A 25,988-nucleotide genomic window follows, 5' to 3' on the forward strand; every position below is an offset into this window, starting at 1 on the left:
GGATGGGGATTGGTCAGTTTAGGAAAACTACATATAATACATAGGGGTTTGTTTGGTTATTGGATGGATCACCATATCTGGTGGCTCCTCCTAGGACCATCTCTAAATGTAACAAATACAAAGTTGCAGGTTCAAAGGGAAACTATCGGCCACTGCAACATAGTGTGCCTTAATGTGAAATGTAGCTATGGATGGGACAGAATGTGTCTTCCCAGCTTTGGGACCTTGGACAGCTACCAGACTGAGGGGAATCACTCAAGGTAATGGGAACGATCATGAAGGTGCTGTATGTTCCCATAATTTTATACAAGAACAGGTAATGAAGGCCTCAATGTCACACATAATCCACTCTTTTCTTTTCTTATACACTCATAGGGCCTCATTACAACGTGGGCAGTAAGGGATTACCGGCACCGGAACCGGTGCCGGTAATCCCTTACTGCCCTACTACGAGTTCCCTTTGCGGGTCCTCCCTTAACACCTAGTTTTTCCAGGCATTAAGGAATGGACCCGCAAAGGGACTCTGGAGCTAATAACGGTACCGCAATTTGCAGTACCGTTATTAGTGCCTTCCCCATTCCCATTGAGCCCTATGGGGGCTCGAATGGGAATGGGGAATGGCCCTGGTGAATGGGGAATTACCGGTCCCGCCAACCTTGGAATGGACCGGTAATTGCTCCATTCACCAGGGCGGAGTCGGAACGACTTTGGAGGCAGCCATGGCGCTAATAGCGCCATGGCTACCTCCAACCTTGTAATGAGGCCATAGTTTCCCAAAAAAAGATAATTTTATTCATATATCAAAAGTAAAAAATGTAATGTACACATTTCCACAGACAACATATGGACATTTAAACCTATTATATAACATAGTTCTAGGTCTATTCAAATTTCCAGACACAAAAAAAACCTTGGTTTTCGACATAAGACCCCAAAATACAAAGATCCAACATATATGTGTAAAGTGTAAAAAAAAGCCCCTAACTCATTAGGGGACCCTTCTAATCTTGCTAGTGCTTTTCTCTTATGACCTGCACTTTATTTACAGTGTCATCATTGCTTCTTGGGAAGTCGCCACAGTGTGTTTCGGCCATCTATAAACTGTAAACTGTAAACATTCCGTCTCTGCTCGTCCTTGGCTAGGATGTGAACTGTGTCTGTGCTGGAAGCTGTGTCTGTCTGCCTTCTACGCAACCAAGCTGTCAACTTCCCATGTATTCGAAGTCAGTCTTATCTTCCCCCCTCACTTCAGTGCACCAATGGCTTCCATCTTTGTTCTTATGGCCGCCCATGTTAGTCGCAGTTAAACATGTGCAAGCTGATTATATGCATTCTTGGCATTTTGCTGGTTGTAAGTATATCAGCCCTCTAACTACCATGAGTCATAAGCATTTGTTTTGTGTCTATCTGCACTAAACAAAAAGTGTTTGTGTAGCTTTGTGCATGGATCCCTACTTGCTTCATGTCTAAATGCATCTACATCAGGATGTCAATAGTGACATCATCATCTTTCAAAGTTCTAGTCAGTCGACTTGTTCGATCGATGACAACACTATCTCCCCCATATTGTCAATTGGGTATGGTTTGAATGGCTGGCTGAGCAGTTAACCTTTCTCACATCTGCGATACATCGACGATGGTGATGAAAGGCCCAGGAGAGATGTGCTTCTGTGGTTTCTCGCCCTTCGGGCTGCTAGCCGAGTGAGGGTCAAAAGGGTCACTCTTGGACCTCTGTCTTCGGCCTTTGGCTGTGCCCACTGTACGGTTTAACACATTAAGGGGCCTCGAGCCAAGGCCTTCAGCCCTGGCCAATGGCCACAGCCTTTGGCTGTTCGCACTGTATATTTTAGCTCAGTAATCGTACACTAGTCATGGCCTTTTAACACATTACGGGGTCTTTAACCATGGCCATCAGCCATGGCTAGTGTCCACGCCCTTTGTGCCATGCTCACTGTAAATTTTCAAACACTAATGGACCCAAAGCCATGGCCATTGGCCATGGCTAGTGAGCACACCCTTTGGCCGTGCCCACTGTATCTTTTACAACACTCATTGCCACTAGCCATGGCCTTCAGCCATAGGCAATGGTCCCAACCTTTGGCCGTGCTCACTGTATATTGTAACACATCCAGGGGCCACTATCTATGGTCATCGGCCATAGTCAGTGGCTATGGCCTTCATCCATGCCCACTGTATATTGTACAACACTAACCAGCCACTAGGCATGGCCTTCGGCCATCCACAGCCTTGGCCATGGCAAAGGCCTCTGCCTAAATTGTTATGTTAAGTCATACATGATATTATGTCTGATGCCATCACGGATGAAATCAGTGGTGCTGTATATCATGTAAACAGTGAGGTCGCCAGTGATGTCATCGATGATGAAATTAGTGATGTCATCATTGTGGTCATAGGCTGCACAACAGGGGACGTGAAGTTAAGGTGAGTTTAGCTGAATTTCAGGGGTTTGTTGCGTTAAGTTCTCACCTTAACGTCCCTGTAACAAAAGTTTTTTCCTTGAATTTCAAGGGTTTTGTTTTTCCATAGATCAGGGAAACTAATTGCAGGAACAAGTTTCCTTGAGGACAACCATAGTTCAAAACTCGTGTCGGCTGTGTTAGGTTTCCTTATTAAAAATATTGAAAATTATTTTTGGAAGACATATCATTGAGAACGTTGTTACTTTAGTCCATTAATCTCATCATCTCAGCGCTGCCTGACAGCATATAACTTTTCTTTATTATGTTAGGCAAAGAGTGTACAATTGTAGCAATATTCCCCCCAACCCTCATCTTGACTGAGAGACTACAAATACCAGACTGCCATTCAGCAAAAGGTTGGAACATTTTCTGTCAGAGCTCTCAGAGAGTACTGGGGACATAGAAGAGCTTTAAACCATATTGGGGCATTTTATACATATAACAAAAGGTTATTCGAGTTTGCCTCACACGTGAAAGCTGGATTTGCAATTCTCTATTTGCAGCTCTTTTCATGTGGGCATATGTAGTTGTCTTCACAATTCCGACCAAATCCGTCACGTAAATCAAATGTTATTAGAAATTTTGGGGGTTTCCTATGGGAGTCTGACTCACCTTAAGTATAGGGCGGGGACCACCATGATATGGAAGATTGCGGGGTGATAGCTGTCCCTTAAGTAGAACAGTCATAAATTCATCTGGTGTATTTGTCGCTAGTTTATGATGCGCATTAAGCTTTGTCTGGAGTTGCTAGGAATACGGGCTATTTTGTGTCTAAAAGCAGCCCGGACATAAAAGGAGGGCTAAGAATTCCTAATGTCCCCTATTTGCCTGCAACTTTGGTGCAAGGTGGCTATTAGCACCAGGCCACTGGCCAGTTTCAGCCTTCATTTGTCAGGAGAAATATTTAAATATTTCCTTTCAATTCAGCTGCCGAGCAATGGGTGCTCATGGCCTGGAGTCACTTTTCGCTTTTGTAGATACTCAAGTGGAGTACAGCCGTATTACGAGTGGAAAGTCCTGCCAAAGGAGTGCCAGCAGGGGTGCAAGGAAGGCAAGAGGAGATTATCAGAGTTAGATAACGTAAGGCAGAGCTAGGGCGGCGGCGGGAAGGGGCCTCCAGGTGATAATGAATTCCTGTCGGTCAACAGGAACCAAGGTATACCAGTGACTAATTCCCAGTAACTCTCACTCCTGATTGGCCCACAGGAATGTTACGTTCCAACTCAGGTGTTAATAAATGAATAAGACAAGACATTTCTCACGATGGGTCTAGTTGCTAGGGTACTGACATTGGAGCCTGGAGACCTGACTTATGATCCCGGTTGTTGAAGCTGGTTAAATGTGGCGAAACTCTGGGAAAATCACTTGTTATCCATGTGTCTCCAATAATGTTCATGTGTAGTTTAAGAAGAATACGTAAAAGCACATGCACTGTTCATTACTGTTCCAGTTACGTACATTAACCCGTCCCGATCACATTCTGTTTTCAATGATGCTTTCTCCTTCAGATCTCACAGGCCGTATTCTTCTTTGTAGTGCACATAATCTTTAAAATGATCTCCCTGCAGGAAATAGTCTGCACAAAGTCCTTGAGCAAAAACCATGCTACGGCAAATTAAAAACATAAGAAACCCTCTATTTCACCATGTAGATCTTCGACATTGCCCCCTGGCTGATGCGGCACCTTCCAGGTCCTCAGCAAGATATGTTTAAGTACAACACTTTCCTGGAAACATTTGTGAAGATGGAGATCAAACAGCACAAAGAGAACGGAATTCCAGACGAGCCCCAGGACTTGATCGACTTCTACCTGACTGAAATATCCAAAGTAAGTCCCCTCTGCTTCCATGAGGTTTGGCCTTGTCTGATTGACGGATACTTAGCTGTATCAAATGCAGTCTGGTGAATTATTTATACTTACTAAAAATGCCACTTGAAGAACAAACTATCAAAAGAGCATAAGTAATAGGAAAGGTTTTGTGGTAACGTAAATGGCCTCGATTGTCTTTCCAAGGCTGCAACCATTGGCCTTATGGATCCCAGTCTACCTTGCATGTGACTTGTTAATGCCATCTGTGTATTCCCATGGATTGATTCCATGATCCTGTGTTGCTTTTCCTCACTCCCTCACTGATCTCATCTTTGACCAATGCATGGATTTTACCACCTCAAGTAAACAGATGTTTCCACTGCCTCTTCCTCTAGCACTGTGGCCATCTTTGGTGCTTCTAGTTGAGACGTGGGACACACCCCAACGATTACCTAGTTTGTAGCTGCCAAGGTTCAATTTCCCATAGAACTGGTCTGAACCCATCCATCCCTTCTCAGGTTTGAGCCATTGTTCTCAGCCTTTCATGCTCTCTTCTTACTGTATAGTGCAAACCATAAACAGCCCATCCAGCCTCCAGTACATTTTTTCGAATGTGCTGCAAAATGTCTGAAATTAAACTGATCGGCAAATCCATCTCGATTTCTGGTGTCCGCTGATCATAGAAACAGTGGCTCTAAACCCCCCACATCACTTCTGTGCATCAAATCTCTGTGTGATAAATTGCTTATAATCTTAGGGCACAGTAAAGAAATAAAAAATTGAATTTTGTACATTTAGTAGCTACCTATAACTATTTTATTGAGCATAAATGCTGCAAAATATACCTTTGTGATGCAATATTTCAATTTTCTTGCTGAAAAATCTGGAAATTTAATGGCACTATATCTTGAGGAGTCTGAATAATCTATTGCACCTATATGCAAACAAGATCAAAATAATTGCATCCATAAGTACCCCAGGCTTGAAACCTCAGTCTACCCATAACAACATTATTATCCATTGTTATTTATTCCAAATTGGAATGGAAAGACAAAACCTCATTATCCAATCCTCTAGGGTGATAGTCTAGCTGTGTGTCCCATTTTCTTCCAGTTTGAATGCACTCCAGTTGATTAATATACAAACGCCCTGGCTACAATCCTTGACCTTGTCAATTATTTTTCAATGTTGCATATCTTCACAATCTCATAATTCCAATTTTAATGCTGCTTTGAACATCTTCAACCTGCCAAACACGACTCTAATCAACTATCTAATCAACCCACACAGGTTTCTAATGAGCCCACCTCTGCATATGATGAAGAAAACATGATCCGACTAGTGACCGATTTATTCGGAGCCGGCACAGAGACTACCACTACCACCTTACGCTGGGCGCTTCTCCACATGGTGACTCAACCAGCTATGCAAGGTGAGAAGCTAAATCGGTGAAATCCGAGCCAAGTGCAATACTGTCACCTTGTTAAATTCAAAAAGTGTATGGAATCAACATGCCAAGTAGAAGTAAAGTGTATACTTGAAGTCTTTGGGTGTGCGCAGCTCTGCTAAGAGATTGCATTTTGACACACACTGGTGTCATCTCGCATGGACTCCCTGTGCTTGTGACAGCTGTCACAGCTGCTGGTAATGAGGCAGAGTCAGTAGTGTGCACATAGTTAGAGCAACAATAGCATTCACTGAGGCTGAGGGTGGACCCCCTAACATTTAGGCCAGCGTTGAGTGTCTCTATTCGAGAACACTCACCACTTCTAAGAATGTGTCTCTTGTGATCCTCTCAGAGCAGGGGAATGAGCATTAGAGATATGAAATAAGCACAAGGTTCTACTTTTACGAGGTTTGGTTTGTACCTCTGCTTCAGACTCAAAGTTCTGAATTCTCTAGAAGTGCAAGTGGACCAGGTTAAGACCAGTTCTGAGCGCATTGCCGGCTCAATCTAGCCTAGGTTGGTAGAAACTAAAACCAGTCAATTCTAGATGAGGTTTGACCATCTTTATAAAGCGATTTGATAGTCTCTGACTACTTTATAGTGGGCTAGTGTCCACTTCCCTGAAATCCACTATCACAGTGGCTACCCATTGGCACTTAGTTTCCAAATGACCAGTGCCTAATTGAAGCCATTAATCAGCTCAGATGAAAAACAGAGGCTTGTATTAGGAATAGGCTGATAACCATGCCCAGAATCGACTCAGTAATAACATCACTTTTTAATGTAGCGCTTCTTGCATAATTCACATCCGAGACCCGAATAAATATAGTTATTATTGCTAAATTAATGCTACTGAATTTATCAACCTGGGAAGGTGAAATGAATCAGTGATGATTCCTCCCAGAAATCTGGTCTGGGACCCTTCTCATGTGGCCAGGGAAAGGCAATTGCTTCCTGATCCCAACCCTAGGGGTGATGTACTGCCGGAAGATCACATGGGGCTAGGGGAAACAAACCAGGAAGACTGGGAAACCCTCTGTTTAACTTTCCCCATAATCCCACAATGTTGACGGCCGTTTGCCAAACAGCAGAATTAAAAAGAACAAATTATGTTGTTAGGGACTACATGTCTCATAATCCCAAGAGTACTGGGAGGAGGAATAGGGCTGAAGAGGCATTCTATGGCAGTAGTCAGGCAATTAAACCTAACAGTCCACACCTGAAGGGACATGGGAGGCATAAAAGGCTCCCTAAGGTGCAGACAATCAGAGGGAGCTGGAACGGTGACTGGAGAGAGCGCTGTAGAAGCAGAGGCAGAAAGAAGAGGACACAGTGCTGGAAAAACAAACAGAAGTGGGAGAACCAGAGGGATGCCAGAATGTGCATGCAGAAGATTTCATCTGCTTGTTCTGAGATGGTCCTGGTTTCCCAAAATCTGAAGTGCAAAGGCTGCGCAGCAAAAACTTTCAGGGAGGTTGTGCTTCCCCATGTGAGTCTGATTGGCAGGTTTGCAGTGCAGTAGCAGTGTTGAAAACCGAAGCAAGGAGCTGCAGGTGAGTCGCAGGACTGGGGAGCGAGAGAAGCTCCAAAAGGGAGTGGCTGAACCGCAGCCAAATTCAGCGAGGAAGGGTGCATGTCCCTGAAAAGCCAGAAGCAACAGAAGTCATGCCCGAAGTCGTAGAAGTTGGGCAATCCTCATAAAAATATCACAGAAGCCGGTGAGTCAAACCGGGCGTTCAGATTCCTTACGCAAACAATGTCGGCAACAGTAGCCAGCTCCAATATTAACTCACTTCTAAATTAAAGCGAGCTGAAGATTTTGTTGAAGTATTTAAACAAAGGGACAATGGGAAAGTAGCACTCGCGTGTGAACGAGTAATTCACATCTCACTTGCGTGAAGAGCAAACGTTGCAAAGGGCATTGTTAAACCCTTAAAACTCAAAGCCTTAAAGCTCATAAACTTTATGAAGAAGTGGTCACAGGTGCAGGCAGATGGGGAGCAGGTGCAAGTGGATCTAGGTCACCTGGCCTAAGCCCCGCCCACCTGGTGCCTTCCTGCCTGCCGCTCTTTTTCACCACTTAGCAAGCCCCACCCACCTGGTGCCTTCCTGCTTCCCGCTCTTTTTCACCACTTAGCAAGCCTCGCCCACCTGGTGCCTTCCTGCCTGCTGCTCTTTTTCACCACTTAGCAAGACCTGCCCACCTGGTGCCTTCCTGCTTGCCGCTCTTTTTCACCACTTAGCAAGCCCCGCGCACCTGGTGCCTTCCTCCTTCCCGCTCTTTTTCACCACTTAGCAAGCCCCGCCAACCTGGTGCCTTCCTGCTTCCCGCCCTTTTTCACCACTTAGCAATCCACGCCCACTTGGTGCCTTACTGCTTGCCACTCTGTTTCCCTACTTAAGGAGCCCTCCAGCTTCTTTTCCTTTGCAGATGGGGAGCAGGTGCAAGTGGATCTAGGTCACCTGGCCTAAGCCCTGCCCACCTGGTACCTTCCTGCCTGCTGCTCTTTTTCACCACTTAGCAAGCCCAGCCCACCTGGTGCCTTCCTTCACCATCACTGTCTTGTGCCAATGCTGGATTTGACTTTTATGGACTTCATTCATTCACGGTGCGTCACTCTTTCTCAACTCTCATGCTGGACTTCCTTTGCATCTTGTACTCATGGTGGCCCTGAATCATGCTGTTCCCATCTTCATCTTGTATCCTGGCTTGCAACATTATGTGTTACTACTGACTTCTGCAATTGTATTCGCTCTCCACTCTTGCTTCTCCACTCTTTTTGTCTGCTTACTCTCTTTTCTCTCCTCCTTTCCCTTCTCTCTTTTCCTATCTCCTCCCCTTACTTTCTTCTATGCACTTACTCTATCAGAATAGTACCTGGACCTAATATGATAGCAACCTCCTCTGTTTCCTCCACCCTCCCATTACTGTTTTTTTCCTCCCCACCACCCCACCAGCACTATCTGCAATGTCGTCAGGCCTAGTATGATAGTCGCTTGTTTTGTTCCTCCCCTCCCTTTCTGCACCCCTCTCCCTCACCTTTTGTTTTTCTCCGGCTCTACCAGAAATGTCGCCAGGCCTAGTACGGTAGTCGCCTGTCTGTTTCCATTTTCTTCCCACTCTCCCCCTCTCTTCCTTATCTATGTCGTAGCTCTTGCACTATCTGAAATGTCGTCAGGCCGAGTACGATAGTTAATTTCACATCCTTACTGTTCATGGTCTGTAAGAATGTGGTTGTATTTTTCCTTGTTCCCTCCCTTGCCTTGAAGCGCTTTGAAACACATTGTGTATAGGCGTTATATAAATAAACAATCATATCATATCATGTCTTCGATTACACCAAATAAAATTTCGAAAGACATTGTTGAACCTCTCTAACCTTTGTAAAACCTATTAAGAAGTGGGTGTGTGTGCCTAATTTCAATTTCGAAAAGAATACTGAAATCTAATCCTTTATTAACACAATCACAACTCATGCAAGAAGCCAAGTGGATAAACATTGTATCATTGCATAGGCGATTGAAGAGAAAGTGCAAGCATTGCCCAAGCCAAGAGTCTTTCCCTACTTACCACTGAAAGCAGCCTTTCTCAGAGCCAGAACGCAATTGTATCCATACTCTAAGGCCAATAGAAGTACAATCTTGCTTAAGACATCAGTGTGCAAGTACTACCTGAAGCTAAGAGGGTGGCACTGAGAGATTTGGGTAATTGTTGGCTAACAGTTGGCAGAGAAAGTGAAGGCAAAGTTGGCCAAGGGGAACGTGCTGCTCATAAAAATTGGTGAAGTTGACACAAACTATATTGCCAAAGACTGGTAGAGAAGTGGGCCATAAAGGCACCTTTGGATTTGGGTTGTTACTGTGGCAGACAGACAAGAGCGGCAAAGAGGCTACCTCTTTTGAAAAGAGACACTCAGGGGAAGAGTGCCTTGCCTGTGTGAAGGTGTTGAAGTACTGTGAAGGGAGTTTTGTCAAAGTCTGTCTTGAGTCTTTAATACTACTGAAGAACTGGTGGTGTATCTGATTGTCTGATGTGCGGTAAAGTGGTAGTATTTCCGTTACCACACTTTATCGCTGCATTACTGCACTGTCGTACTGTGAGTTCTGACATTAAGATGGAAACTTTGCCCCCAGCAAAAAGATCAAGGTAAATCTTCCAAATTACTCCCAAAACACATTAGATTTACTGTGCAGTATTACTGCTTGTGGAAAATCTGCTAATAAACCCTATGGAGACTAACTTCACTGGGCCGCCACTTGTAACACCATGGTAAATCTACGGGACCCTTTGGCAGTAACAGTAAACACATTTGCTGATAATAACGCTGCCGAAGCACTAAATAAAGACATTAGGCCCATATCTTAAATAGCAAAAGAGCCTTTGAGAGCCAGTGGGCAAATATGATAGTGAGGGAATTGTATGGCGTCTGTACCTCCATCTCTAACAATCTTTCCTCTGTGTGTGGGAAAATTACTTCACAGAAATGGAAAACCCAGACTCCAGTAAACAAACAAACACATTTATGGAGATGCTGTCATCTCCAGAATCTATGGCCTTTTGTACCTCACAGGCATCTTCAATAAAAGATACAGTCAGCTTTATTTGGGGTGCATAAATGGCAGCTGATTGAGGGAGCCATAAAATTCTTTTGCTAAAAACATTTTCAATGGCTTGTAATTTCTTTGGGTTTCCATAACCAAAAATCCCACACCATACAACGCTGTGGATTTGGCATGTGCTTTGCATATTCCTAGCATTATCGCGACTCGTTGAGTTGTATAGGCAGTGGCAAATTTAAAAAACCTACATATACCCTGCTTCGTTTAGGGGCCTGCATACTTATATGGCTTTGAGGAATGAGATTATAAGTAAATCGAATGCCTGGGCAATCGTAGTGCTTAACCGCTTGTATAGAAATCTTTGAATAAATGGAGGTCTTCCTTTTTTACACGAGAGAAGTATATTTTTGCAGACTTTGTGACAACAACCTCCAGATCCAAGTTATTTGTAGCTGCTGTATAAGCAAAGTGACACAAAAACGAGGATGAACATAGAGTAAAATAATGTGTGTAAAGCGAGAGTGGAGTCCAGAAAAAATCAATTCAAAGATGACTACAGGGCAGATCCACATGCTGACACTTGTTGGGACGCAATGGGATTGGTTTTGATTGGATTGGTTGGGGTGAGGTCATGTTCGGTTGATTCAGGCTCCCTTGGATTGGGCCTGACCTTTGGTATATCGGCCCCCCTGCAAATGTATTCCCACCTGTAGGGATGGCATGGTATCACAAGTATGACACTGACACAATGGTTACAATTTGTAAAACCTTTATTGAAATGGTTGGGGTTGGAGAAACTCCTAGTCTGCCCTATACCTAAAATGGGTGTAGTCTCGACCATCAAATAATAAATAATGCAGTCCTAGTGGAGTCTGTCAATCAAAATGGCCTATGCTAACAAAACCTAATGCATGCCCTATCTCTTGTACAAAAAAGTGAATAAAGGAGAAATGTATGCACAAGGAAAGATCAGTGTTCAAATTAATAAATGAGGTTGAACCAGCTCTCCTCCCCACGTTAGACCTTACGGAGTAAGGATGTCCCTGTAGGCAGGATGAAACACTCTAGCTCAGCTTTTAACACAAATACAGTTCTGGAACATGGATCGAGGCCCCTCTGGCCTTCCATGTTTAAGTCTCCTTTCTCGAATTCCAAAAATAAAGTTTCAACCAAAAAGTTCACAAAGATCCTCCCTCTATCGGGCTCAGACTTTTCACCACACAGTTCTCATAGGTCCCCCTCTGCCGGGCTCAGGCCTCTCACGATAAATTTCAACACAAACTTGCAAGGGGTGGGGGGCTCCCTTTCCCAAGCTTACTTCACTTCAGTTTTCCCTCTGTCGGGCTCTGACCACTTTCAGATGTCGAAGGCTTTCGAATGTGCATGGTTTACTTTTCAGATTACTGCAGGACCACTTTGACTCAAAATGTACAGTTCAACTTTTACTTTCCCCTTTCTAGGAGTTAATCTTCCTTATATCACTTTTGCTGTATAAATGCTTTCTCGCTTCAAACAATTTACCTTTCACAGAGACTTTCGAGTGGGCTGTTTCCTTTCGCCAGACCACTCTGTTACTTAGTATTGCTGAACTCTCAGCCGTCTTGTACTTCAAAGTTCGTTCACATGTCTGCCTTTCCTCGTGTCTCATTCACACGCATGTAGCCTTCACTTGTGATAAAATGTTGCTATTTCAACCTTTAACACACACCAGTCTTTCAGGTTGCTTGCCAACTCACAGGCTGTGTGTGTCTCTTCTTTGATTTACAATTTCCACTTCACGGGTCAAGGCTAGTACCACAGGCTTGGCCTCGTCTCCCCAACTCTGCCGTTCACTCGGGAGGGTTGCTGGCGTCCTTGAAACACAATGCAGTTTTCACTTGTGGGATCTCACCTTCTCCACGTGTCTGTCACGGCCTGTCAGAAGCAACAACCTCCAGAAGGGAACTCTGGGGCTTTCTGACCCACTGCTCTCATGCCTTGGTCCGTCGCTCTGCTCCAATAGGTTTGCCTTTCTCTCGGAAGTCCTGCTCATTCTCGTGTTCCACCTTGCTCAGAGTGTGTCTTTAGGATTTGCCTTTTTATTCATGTGAGGAGAGCTAACTGGTATCAGGTGTATGCACTTAGTGTAAAGTGCCTGACTTTGCCTGACCCGATTAACGAGACATGTCCAGTATGATGAGAGAGAGTTAGTCTGGTTACTCTCAGTCACCCTCTTCCTCAGCTAAGTGTTTGTGTAAAAAGGGGTGGGGGTGTTGGGACATCAGAAAATCCTATAAAGTAGCGTGGGGTAGATGAACATAAAATGGGGGACTATTAAGTCTCACCATTGGCTGTCTCGCCCCCACTCCCCGAAGACCCCTCACCCAGGTGATCCTGCCACACTGGTCCACCTCCAGGGTCTGGATACAAAGGCGATGGCCGTGCCCTGGCCACCTGAGAGAAAGATCCCCAGGGACTAGCGCCTGAGGCACCCTCTGGTTTCTCACACACTGCCAGCGGTATACAAAGGCCTTAGTTCACAGTTACTGTTCCGAAAAGTGAGTTCCGACTGCACCTCAGGTGCTGCAGAGGTTCAAGTTACGACCATGAGAGTGGCTGAATATTCAAATGTTACTATCTTTCCACGTTCTCAGAATAACCTTAAAGTCAGATTGCTCACTGGGCTAGAAGGGAACCAATCCTCCCATCTGATTGAAACCCATGGCAAGGGAAACCTGGAGCTATTCAAAGTTCTCAACCTTTTGTGTCCCCAGGGTTGGTGAAAAATGCATGTGCCCGCAAGTGGCTTGATGGGTGAGCAGAATGATTACATGGTGGGTGACACTAACCAAAAGCATGTGAGTTGAGAGGTAGGTAGGAAAGCTCCTCGTACACGTTCACATGTTCATTTCAACTAATTTGTAACTATCTCTCACCAGAGAATGTTCAGAAGGAGTTGGATTCTGTCCTCAGAGATTGCCAGATCATCCAGTACGAAGACCGAAAGAGACTTCCGTACACCAATGCCGTGATCCACGAGATCCAGCGCTACAGCAACATTGCATCCACTGGCATTTTTAGACAGGTTGTGAAGGAGACCTCACTTCAGGGGTTCCGCCTTGAGAAGGTACAGAAGCACCAGCATTGGCAGATTAATTGTGAAGGAGTCAGCATGTTTGTCATCTAACAGGTTACAGGCATTCAGTTTTGTAAGATAGTTAACTATCTGTGTAGAATAAGACACAATAGCAAAGTGAGTCAGTGTATGAACCAAAACTGGCATGGTTTGTTAACTAAGAGAGTATAGACTAGATATTGTTTTGAGATGACATGTGACAGACGTAGTGCTGGAAGTTTTTTTAAGTGGTTTAAGGGTGCAGAAAAAGGAGGTTGACACAAAGGTGGCATGATTGGGGCTAAAGACTTTTAAATCAGAAAGAAAGAGAAAACCCCCATTCCTAAGAGAGCTTTGCCTGCCTCAACCAAAGAACTAAGGTGTCAGGATATCTATTAAGAGTGTCTACCGTCCTGTGTCAAGAAAATCTTACTTCTGTCCCTTGCACTAGAAACTAAAGAATAAGGCAGTACTGTTCTGGTCCCAGGAGAATGGGTCCCTTCTCCTGGGTATGAATAAAGTTCCACACAATGCTTCCTTGGTGGTCCAGGAGAATTCCTCCCTTCTCCTGCCATCCAGTCTCAGGTAGCCCGGGCAATGACTTCCTTCCCTAGGCATGTTGGACATTACTCCCGGTCAGAGTTACCAGGAGAATGACTCCCTTCTCCTTGTAATTTTAGAACAGTCTCTTACAACCAGGGGGAATGACTCCCTTGCCTTGGTCTTCTCTTCACTAGGCTTCACACCTACAACACCCAGCTGTGAGTGTTAGGAGGGTCCGCAACCGTGGCTTCTCTTCTTCTTTGGTTTGGCCCACATTGTTCACTTCCCTGCCAAGTACTGCCATGAGGAGGATGACTCGTATCACTCTTCTGGAATATGCTAAAGTGTGTTGCTTTATAAAGGGCATGATCTCTATCAATAATCCTCTGTATATGCAGGAAAATCACCACTAGCAACCGGGCAGTCAACTCAGAGTCTAACTGGGTTAATAGCAAATTTAATAATTTTTAGCATCTTACATCGCTTTTGTTTTAAAAATAATGTAGACAGTGCAGCGTGAATTCCTTTAATAACTAACAATTTTCCAGAGTGCACTAGATGCTTTAGTTTTCTGCATCTCCTAACACGTTTTTGCTTCAATAAGGAACATGCTTGCATACTCATAACGCTGGATGAAGAACAGAAAAAAAACTTTGCATAATACCAGTCTCTTTCTTCCACCTAAAATATTGAGCCATGGGTGAGGGGATAGCCATCATAAATACACTGGCCCTCATTACGATACCGGCGCTAAACCATGGCGCTATTAGCACCATGGTTGGTGCCGGTATCGTAACGTGTCCGCCATGGTGAAATGGGGAAATACCACCCCATTCCAAGGTTGGCGGGGCAGTATTTCCCCATTTCCCCATGGCCCTTCCCCATTCCCATTTTTGCCCCATAGGGCATAATGGGAATGGCGAAGGCGCTAAGTACGGTACTGCAAATTGCGGTACCATACTTACCGCAAAGGTCCCTTTGTGGGTCCCTACTTTAACGGCTGGTCTAGACCAGCCGTTAAGGTCGGGTCCCGCAAAGGGACCTCGTAATTAGGCACTAATGGGTTAACAGCGCTGCAGCCTTTTACGGCACCGTTAACCCCTTAGCGCCAGGGTCGTAATGAGGCCCACTGTTGTTAGAAATAATAACCATCAGGAATAATGAGTCAGGACAAAATATACTACAATATATCGTGTAGCCCCATTATCCACATGAAACAAGGGCATCTAACACCTAATAAAAGGAACCATTTCACATGAGAAAAATGTGCAATCATCTCTAATTTAAGCCATTCAATTTACTGAAACTCACACTTTTGTCAAATATCGATTTATTACATAGACAACATAAATTACTACATATATATTATGTATGGAACAATTGGAACAACTTACACTAATTTATATTTTTGGAAAGTTTCATTATTTAAACTTTTCAAATACTTGCACCAAATGATGATAATGACTCAATCTAGCTGTCAATACATTGAAAATAGACCAATTAATTGTGAAATACTCAAATTGATAATAACCAACATTCTGTACAAATGCTAATATACTAAAAGAGAAAATAATGATTTCTAGTAAACAAACACATGATCTCATCTAGTTGATAAGATAAAGGTCTAATAATGCTACTAGTGCCAATAATCTCATCAAGCAAATAGTCTGATGGTCCACTAAAGTTGATGGTTGACTAGTTATGAAGCCAGTCTCATAATTACTTGGGTCCCATCTGCGGCCTCACGTAACGACTGATGCAGGACAAAATAATAAATGTATGTAATAGCAGCAAATGTTTTCCATCCAAAATATTGAGCCATTGCAGAGGTAATAACCATCATAAATATAGTGTCATCTGAACTAATGGCCATCAATAATACTGGGCTAGGGAAGAAATAACCTCAACTAACTGCATGGATCCACTTTCAAAACACCTGAGACTGCTCCTTCTCTCATTCCTCTCATCTGGACTCCCACTTATTCAGCTATGCCCAGTTGCTTATGTGTTTCACCTTGTCCTGCCTAATAATTGTATTTAGCAGTGCCCAGTGGCTGATGTGTTTCCCCTTGTCCTGCCTAATAATCATATTTAGCAGTGCCCAGGTGCTGGTGTGTTTCCCCTAGTCCTGCCTAATAATCGTATTTAGCAGTGCCCAGTGGCTGATGTGTTTCACCTTGTCTTGCCTAATAATTGTATTTAGCAGTGCCCAGTGGCTGAAGTGTTTCACCTTGTCCTGCCTAAAAGCCTTATTTAGCAGTGCCCAGTTGCTGATGTGTTTCACCTTGTCCTGCCTAGTAATCGTATTTAGCAGTGCCCAATTGCTGATGTGTTTCCCCTTGTCCGGCCTAGTAATTGCATTTAGCAGTGCCCGGTTGCTGATGTGTTTCCCCTTGTCCTGCCTAGTAATCGTATTTAGCAGTGCCCAGTCGCTGACGTGTTTCCCCTTGTCCTGCCGAGTAATCGTATTTAGCAGTGCCCAGTGGCTGATCTGTTTCCCCTTGTCCTGCCTAGTAATCGTATTTACAAAGAAAAAGGAGGGAAAGCACACCCTATCTTATATATATTTTTTCTATAAAAAGTGCTTTATATATTCCCTGTTTTTCTGATCCACTGACCCTTATACTAATCAGTTTTTTCTGGGTGCCGGGGAGAAAGAGACTGACTCTGGTATCAATAAGTCAACAACAATATGAGAAAAAATGAAGTTCCTATCAGTAATAGGAACTCACGTCCCCTGCACACCATTCAGTAGTGGAAAGGTAACTTTCCAAACAAATCTCAATACTTTCAGTAATTCCAACTGTTAGTTGTCTCGATATATCACAAATTATTTGGCAGTAGTCAGAGTAAACAAACACTGCATGTGGGATTCAATCAAAAAATATTCACAATTAAAGTTCAAATTGTTTTACTGATTTTCTCAGTCTTTCACAAAATAATATTTTTGAGTTCTATTCACTCAATGACTCAATTGCAATTGAACAACTAGTCCACGCAGTTTTCTAAGCAATTTCGAAAAAAAAATTCAAAAATAATGTGGTTATTAATGAGCTCAACGCGTTTCGAGAGTTTTGCCTCTCTTCTCTAGGAGCAACAACTTGTTTATAACTAATACAGTAATCAATATTATCAACAATTCTTTATTGTAAGGTGAAGACAACATATCCTTTTTGATAAGTTGTGAAAAGAGAAAAATAATATGAGGCCGGGAAACCCAAAGGAAACACACCAAACACCATTTACAAAGGAACACACAAAGTACTTTATTTTAAGGTCAAGCAATGACAAAGTCAATGACTAATCGGATAGCTATCGGCCCTCAGTACAACACAACGAACTTCAACGGGGTTCGATGTATTCAGTGAGAGACTGTACATTGGGACATTCAGGCTTTTATACATTTCTCCAGCCTGTTGTCCAGCCCCTTTGCAGGTTAACCATTCCATTAATGTATTACTGGTCTAGGGTCTCTGCCAGGTCAATTCTAATGTATTCATCAGTATGTGCATAGATCAGTTCCGTTGATACAGGTAATACATTTACACACAGGTCAACAGAAGGACAAGGTCTCAGTTCACAACCCTAACAAGTGGCCTGTAGGCAAGTTATACATTAGCTGTACGGAGGTCATGTCGACCAGATTCTGTTCGGAATGGCATTGTCCACCATTTTGATGTACAGGGTGACTTTTACACAGCAAGAGAACCTAAAATGGCGGTTTGATTCAAGATGGCGGCCTACATCAATTTCTAAGGTCAAGACCTTGCCGTAGAGAGTTATTTGCATACAGTTTTAAGCAACTTGGCGTAGGCCAATATACATACAATTGTTTACAATAGGAGGCATAATTTAATATCCAGTTTGACAAACCCTCCTTTTGGCCTATGCCAAGTGCTAAGACTACTTCTGATCTCCTTGCAAGTAACTCCATACGTCATCATCCATACACCCTGAATCGCTGTCAGAGATATCTATGGCCATTAGGTTGTTCACTAAGATCTCTTTTAACACATACTCCTTGGAAGTTTTGTCCGGGACATATACTTTTTGTCCTATCGTACCTATCGCCTGAACACAACATCACCCTAGCATCGAACATATACTAGGCAGACATTGGATACAACAACAAAGGAATAGCAGAACTCCCAAAATGATCAACAAAACTGAAAGTACCTTCCAACCCCAAGGTCGCAAGAAATCCCAAAACCAAGCACTAAGATTCCAGTTCCCCTCGGGAACATGCACTTCTGAGCTAAGGACGAGCAGATTCTGAATTGCTTTGAAAATGGTTGGGGAGAAGTCTGGTACGAAAACACAGCAAGCGGACCCCACTAATTTACATAGTCCACCACGTTCAGCCAGAATGACATCTAATGCCATCCGGTTCTGGAGTGCTACTAATCTTATCGCTTTCTGTTCTAATGTCATGTTATAGAGTATATCTGTGGTCCGTTTGATGGTTCTCTCCAGTACTCTCGCTAGTCTCCTGATGTCTTCGGAATCTGCTATCTGCCCCCAAAATGGCACAACTGATTTTACTATATCTCCCATCACTTGTGCGGGGGTATCACCATTCTCGTCCCGTCGTGAACGAGCCTTTGAAACTTCCAAAGTGCTTGCTATGAATACCCCAGGTAACAGGATCCCTAAATAACACGTTCCCTGCCAATCCCCGGGCAACCATGGAAATGCTACATTACCGCAAACGAAATAGACAGGTTCGCCCACATACAAAGGTCTGTCTTCCCCAGTCAAATTTGCAACGTTTGCACAGCCTTTAAAATCTCCCATTGACCGGGTACCATTCCTCTGTATGCAGAAAGAAACTGAATCGGGGCTATGGTTAACAGAGTAAGAAGGAGGCACGGCATCCTTATTGCCTATCAGAGCGATTTTAAAGGAAATCAAAGATTGGAAAGGACGAGATAGTCTATCAGAAGGCCTAATTGAAGCAACGTTGAGTTTGCTCCTATTTGCGAAAAGCGAGCATCCCAGGGGAGTCAGAACACGTTTCTCAAAGCTATTCAAATTAGTTCCATCAAAATTCCCCGAGATGCTATCATTCCATCGGCCAAAGAACAGTGCTCTAAGAGAGGCATAACAAGCAGTTGTCAAAGGTAAGGGATGTATATACCAACCTAGCCCCTTATTCCCATGTTGCCGTAAATGCAAGCAGACCCAGCAATTGGCTTTGTTAAAAATGGCATGTGTCGAATTCATAATCAGCATCATAGTATTATTGTGATACTTCTGTCTATGCTGAGAGTCCCTACGTGACAGAGTATGCAAATGTACAAAAGGAGTAAAAACAGTAGGTACAATTTCAGTTGGCAAAGGAGGCTCTAGAGGATAAATCTCCTCGGCGACCCAGAATCCTAAAGCAGTTACTATAAAAACCCTAATTATTATCATCAAAACACAGCAATACGTTTTCAGGGCCCAGGCACATTGTTCATTGTCCAAGTTGGTCACCCCCTTATTTACAAGTCCAATACGGGCAGTAGCGGTGGCAGGCATCGTAGTCTTCGGATGGAAACCCCAATGTTCGTTGCTGGTGACCCCCCGGTCGCGCGGCTTCTTAGTCCTTCGCCAACCCTAGCCGACAGAACCCTCTTTCTCAAAATTTGGGCAAAAGCAAACCCTTGATGATCCTTTCCTTCTTTTGAATGCACAGTCGAACCGTGCCGTAGGTCTATTTTCTCCGCCGTAGATTGTCTGGTGCTTCCCGGTACTGTTTGATCCGAAAATAAGGTAACGTCACTTTCTGAGGGAAGCAACGTATCAGAGGCAACGGAAGTAGCAGAATTCGAAGCAATGGTTTCCGCAAATGACTTTTCCAAAGAGTGTGGAGACAAAATGGACGGTTCCCCAAGCCCCACGGGCTCAGAGAGATTCTCCGACTCACTCACAGTGCTATTTGCTGCTTCAGGATCATCGATTGCAGCGTTAGTGAGGGGTTCTGTTACTTCTGTAACGTGCAGCGTTGGGTGAGGAAGTTTCTTGACATGCGTCGCATGTATCCAGTTCTTCTTTCCAGCCACCTGCACTGCCGTTTGGGTGACCAACAAGACCTGGAATGGTCCCCGCCAGCGAGGCGCGAGGCAAGAAAACCGCTCGTATGCTCTCACCAGGACCCAGCTTCCAGGCCGGATGTTGTGTCCTGGGCCCTCATAGCGTACAGGTAAAGCTGATCGTACCTGATGATAAATGAAATACAGATTTTTAGTCAACTGGTTACAGTAGTCTGAAAGCAATACATTCTCAACATTTCTCAGTGCTTTAGGTTTCGGAAGACCCCAAATATTGGCAGGCCTCCCCATCACCACCACAAATGGAGAGAGCCCAGTCTTAGTTTGAGGGGTAGTGCGCATGGCTAGTAACACGATCGGTAAGGTGTCCGGCCATTTTAGTTTGGTACCGGCACACGTCTTAGCGAGTTTGTTCTTTAGGATACCGTAATGTCTCTCTACCAACCCGGCACTTTGAGGATGTCTAGCCGAATGAAATCGCTTATCAATATGTAGTGCCGTACATATCTGTAAAATTACAGCAGCAACAAAATGTGAACCATTGTCCGACCAAATGACTCTCGGCAACCCAAACCGCGGGAAGTACTCCTTTATCATAATTTTCACAGTGGTCATGGCTGCAGCATCTTTGACAGGGAAAGCCTCAACCCATTTACTAAAGGCACAAATAACCACAAGGACATATTTTAAACTATTGCACCGCTCGATCTCAATAAAATCAAAATGAATCACTTCAAAGAGGATAGAAGGAGGCCCAAAGCTACCCCTTGGAGTTACCGTCCCCTTCCCCACATTGTGCTGTAGGCAAATCATACAATTTTGGACATAATGCTGAGCAATTTTCGAAATCTTATCATTTACCCAGACTTTCTCTAACATTTTCGTAATCTGTTGAGCCCACACATGTGTGGGACCGTGTGCCATAGTAACCATCATGACTATGTAGGCATTAGGAAGTAACCATTTCCCTTCAACTGTGTCCACCCAACACCCATTATCATCTAATTTCCCCAAGCCTTCAGCCCATTTCTTAAATTCTTCCATTGTGGCATCAGCTTGGATATCCCGCACAGACCCAATATCCTTGTCCATTACATAGACATCCCTAGTTTCCCATAGAGCATACATTTCTGTGCGAAGATCTGTGGCAGTTTGTCTAGCTATCTGATCAGCGAAAGCATTCCCTTTTCCTACATCGTCTGTGATCTTGCGATGCGCTGCGCATTTCATGATCGCTAACTGACTAGGGAGCGCGAGCGCTGAGAGCAATTGTACTGTCAGGGGGCCATGCTGAATCTTGGTCCCATGTGAAGTTAGAAACTCTCTCTCTGACCAAAGTCTCCCAAAGTTGTGAGCCACCCCAAAAGCATACTGACTATCAGTATATATATTCACTGTTAGCCCTTCGGAAAGCTCACAAGCTCGGGTTAACGCTATAATCTCTGCGGCCTGCGCGGAGTTATGTGTAATTCGCTTGGTCTCTACAACCGTACTCAATGTAGTGACTGCATAAGCAGCTGTGGATGTACCATCCGGAAGTTTGAAACAGGAGCCATCACAAAATAGCTTTCCTTGCGCATTATCCAAAGGAGTGTCCTTAAGATCAATTCTGCCCTTTGTTTCTTGTTCAGTAGTATACAGGCAGTCATGTGACTCATCATCACCGCAAACAGTATTTTGCGGGAAAGGTAGGAGTTCAGCCGGATTAAGAACACAACACCTCCTAATTTGTATGTGGGGAGCAAACAAAATCAATTCATATCTCGTCAATCGTGCGGAAGTGAGGTGTTGCGTTTGAGTTTTGTTCAATAGAATATCTACAGAGTGACACACCATCAGGGTTAAATCATGGCCTAGGACCATTCCCTCACTCTGTTTTACAGACGCGGCAGCAGCAGCGACAGCTCGCAAACATCTTGGCAAAGCGCATGCGACAGGATCAAGGGCGGAAGAGTAGTAACCGCACGGCCTATTCTTCCCTCCATGTTCCTGCGTTAATACAGCCAAAGCACATCCATCACATTCATGCACAAACAACACAAAGGCCTTGTTGTAATTTGGTGTAAAACCGGTGCAGAGCATAATGCAGTCTTGAGAAGCTCAAATGATTGTTGATGTTCCAATTTCCATGGCAATGGCGAAGAAATGCCCTTCTTTGTCAAAGCCAACATTGGTTTTATCACTAGTGAAAAGTTCGGGATCCATAACCTACAGTAAGAAGCCATACCTATTAAGGCTCTGACTTCCTTCTGTGTACTTGGGACAGACATGCCAGAAATGTGTTTTATTCTTTCAGGTGTCAATCTTCTTCCCTCCTTTGACAGGAGGTATCCTAAATAGGCGACCTCCTGGCAACAATATTGAAACTTTTTAAGCAAAGCTTTGTGACCATGCTTAGCTAGATGGATGAGCAACAATACAGTGCCCTCTTTACAAGAGCTCTCAGAATCTGCGGCTAAAAGCAAGTCGTCAACGTACTGAAGCAGCGTACAAGTAGGGGGTAATTCAAGAGTATCAAGCTGTTCTTTTAAGACCCTACTATAAGTGCTAGGACTCTCGGTGTAACCTTGAGGTGCACAAGTAAATGTGAACGAGCGTCCCCCTAAGGTGAATGCGAACAAATATCTACTGTCCTTGTGCATAGGAATACTGAAGAAAGCATTCTTCAGGTCCACAACACTGAAGTAAGTAGCCGTAGCTTGAATCATAGTTAATATCGTCGTCACATCAGGCACAATTGGAAATTGTGGAGTGGCAACTCTATTGATGGCACGCAAATCAACTATAAAACGAAACGGAATATCATTATCGCCTTTTTTGTACACGGGTAGGATCGGACTATTACACAAACTTCCTGTAATCTCCTCAATCACTCCACAATGCACAAAATCGGAAACAATGCTCTTCAAAGCTCGCTCACCTTCAACCGAGATCTTATACTGCGGAATACGTGGCAGCTTAATACCATGTTTCAAGATTATTTTAACAGGCTCAATCTGTAGAACACCGACATCATTGTCGTCAGCCACCCACAAACACTCCGGGACATTACTGAATTCCAGTGGCAAAGGTCTAGTCAAAAATTGTGAAACAGAAAACTGCTGTGGTGAAATCGTCAAACGCACTCCATCACATGAACAATGAATTACCGCATTTAATTCCTTCAATAGATTCAACCCCAACAAATTCTCTCCACAATTTGAAGTCAAAAGAAATGGACAATGGACTGTAAAGGGACCCAAAGAAATAGGTACCGACGAAGAAACCGGACAAATGACTGGTGTGCCAGAAAACCCTACAGAGACATTGGTTTGCCCTGACAGTGGAATGTTTGGAACCTGAGAATGATCAATGGAGCACTTCTGTGCTCCAGTGTCTATCAAGAACTGATGTTTCCTATTTCACACTAACATTTCAACGTAGGGACCTTTCTGACTAACGGGAATAGTTGTAGGTTCCAAACCCTGCACCGGGCAATCCTAACGAAACAGAATATCATCAGAAGGAAGCTCCTCACAGAGGTAAGCAGCAGAAGGGTGATCGAATATGTTTCTAGTATCCACACTTGAAGTCTGATTGTCCTGTGAAAAAGGTTGCTGAGGATCCTGCGAAAACTGACCTCTACCAGGGCCCCCCACCCCGGGGCGACCTCTGGGTCGTCTACCCATACTCCCAAATGTGTTATTCGACCTCTGTCGAAGGACGGGGCATTGTGCACGCCAATGACCCTCCTGGCGACAATAGGCACACTGGTTAATGTTTACAGGACCCAAGGGCACATTCCCTTGTGGAACATACTGACCTCTAATCTGCGAACTACCCCCTCTAGGGCCTCTAACAATTTGTTGTAACAATACTTTAGTCTTTAAGTCTCCTTTTCTCTTTTCTAGTCTATCTTTTTCATTATTGACACGGTTCTCGTAGTACTGAGCCATGTGCAGTACTTCTGATTGGGATTTCGCCTGCTAAGCGCTCTCAGAAGACATAATCTGTGACTGGATGTCAGGCAGCAATCCACGCACAAATTTGTCCACAAATAACCTTTTCCCAGATTCTGTGCCTAAATCCTGTCCACTGAAGTCCGAGAATACTTGTTCGAACCGATTAAAGAACTCGGTGGCACCCTCAGATTTTCCTTGGACACAGGCCGTAAGCTTGTCCCAAATAATTCTTTTTTCGGGAATTATAGTTTTTAATTTCGCAATGATTCTGTCAGGCAAAGTGAGTATTACCTGAGGCGGTCTCTCACCAGCTGGCCTTTCCCCGTCAAGCCTAGCTATATTAGCCCACGTATCTCCCAACCCAGATGCATCATCTATTGTTCTAACCTGCTTCCACAAATCTACGGGCAGGAGTACAGGGAATAACAAGTCAATATCGCCTAGGGTGAACACTGAGGACTGCAAGACGGACTCTATCTCTTTATAAAATCCTGTCGGATTTTTCCTAATGTCAGGAATAGATTGCCTAATAGTGTTCACTTCCTGTCGTGAAAACGGGACGTGAACAAACTGTGATACATAATGTGCAGGAATGTCCACAGCAGCTATACCTGCTGCAGCATTAGCGGCAATCTCAACTTTTGGGAATAATGTCGGAGGCACCTCTCTCATAGGCAACTGAGATATAGGCAACTCCGAACGCTTACTAAGCAACAGAGCTAAGTCGAGCGCTAAAGAAGTGTCAAGTGAAAAAGCTCTCTTATAAATACCCAGTTACTCTGTGGGACAACTAACCTTCTTCCTCACACATTCATCCTGCAGGTACTCTACCATTACCTGAATCACCTTCCTCTGCATTTCTAGCGTATATTGACTGTATGTGTCATATACCTCAACCGGAGTTATCGATAAATCCAAAATCCATCTAATCGCATCTCTTGTACAAATTTGTGCTTCCTCAGATGCCCATTTACGACACGGAAGAAATTGTTTCTGTACATACATACTCTCTTCTTCGTCATCCTCATTCCGTAACTTTTCCAAATCTCTCCTATACTCAAACAACCTTTCGACATGCTCATGTACTTTCTCCACAGTATCTCTTGATAGTGCTAAAATATTCAGATCCCTCAGCCCTTGTGGGAGATCCACATTATTTAATTTACCCCACATTACGCATAAATGAATCCCTAAACCTTCAATAAAAACATTTTTCTCAGGAAAATAATCCATATTAGACAGTGTGACAAAAACATTAGCTCGATCATCTCTCTCCATACAATGCTTAGCCCATGCAAACAAATCCCGCTTTTTATCTGTAGGGACAGTATTATGAGTAACAACCTTCGACCCCGCACCCCGCTCAACTATAGTCGGTACAGAATCACTCGGGAGTGGAGGTGCAGGTAAATTCAATGGAGGTGTTATCACTGGTGCAATGGGAAGAGGTAGTAGAGCAGGCGGAGGAACAACAGCCGGAAGAATAGGAACAACAGGTTGAGCAGGGAGAGCAGGAATAACAGCAGGAAGAGGCAAAGCAACAGGAAGAGGAACATACGGAGGTGGTGCAGAACCACCAGGCCTTAGCTCGTTTAACAATTTGTCGAGAAACTCGTCAGAAACATGAAGGTCTTTAGAAGGATAGATTTTCTGAATACCAAGTGAGAAAACCCTATCCATATTCCTAACTGACTCAGACTGTTTGTCCTGATCATATAACAACGCCTTTTCAGCGTTCGTTTTATGATGGTGTGCATGTTTTTCCCTAGTCTTAAGCTGCTGCAACGCTTCTTTTTTCCAATTCTGTAGAACATTAAATGCTGCGGGTCTGGCCTTTTTCTTTAACAAGACCGACTGTAAGTATTCAATACGAGGGATCTCAAAACTACCATTGATTGGGCACTGAAGTTCGGAGGCATGTCTGGTTTGTCTGTGCCAAATATCATTAAATACTACACTTCCAATGCCATGTTTACAATACATAGTAAACGCCGGCGACCCCTCCTGTGGTGCCAGGCGGCTAAATTCCAAAGATTGTCAATCGTTGCGGAATAATGCCCTAAAGCAGCTAGACAATTTCC

At 44.0% G+C, this 25,988-nt stretch overlaps 1 protein-coding gene across 1 annotated transcript in view; it reads left to right on the forward strand.

Annotated features, from left to right (window-relative positions):
* The window catches only part of LOC138491959 (cytochrome P450 2J6-like), a 207,434-nt gene that overhangs the window by 138,211 nt on the left and 43,235 nt on the right, over positions 1-25,988 (forward strand). The window contains exons 5-7 of the mRNA XM_069618846.1: positions 4,132-4,308; positions 5,581-5,722; positions 13,216-13,403. Coding sequence (XP_069474947.1) covers positions 4,132-4,308; positions 5,581-5,722; positions 13,216-13,403 — 507 coding nt within the window. The remainder of the gene's footprint in view (positions 1-4,131; positions 4,309-5,580; positions 5,723-13,215; positions 13,404-25,988) is intronic.

This window comes from Ambystoma mexicanum, chromosome 10 (genome assembly GCF_040938575.1).
Source record: "Ambystoma mexicanum isolate Mex_15411 chromosome 10, UKY_AmexF1_1, whole genome shotgun sequence".
Taxonomy (NCBI): Eukaryota; Metazoa; Chordata; class Amphibia; order Caudata; family Ambystomatidae; genus Ambystoma; species Ambystoma mexicanum.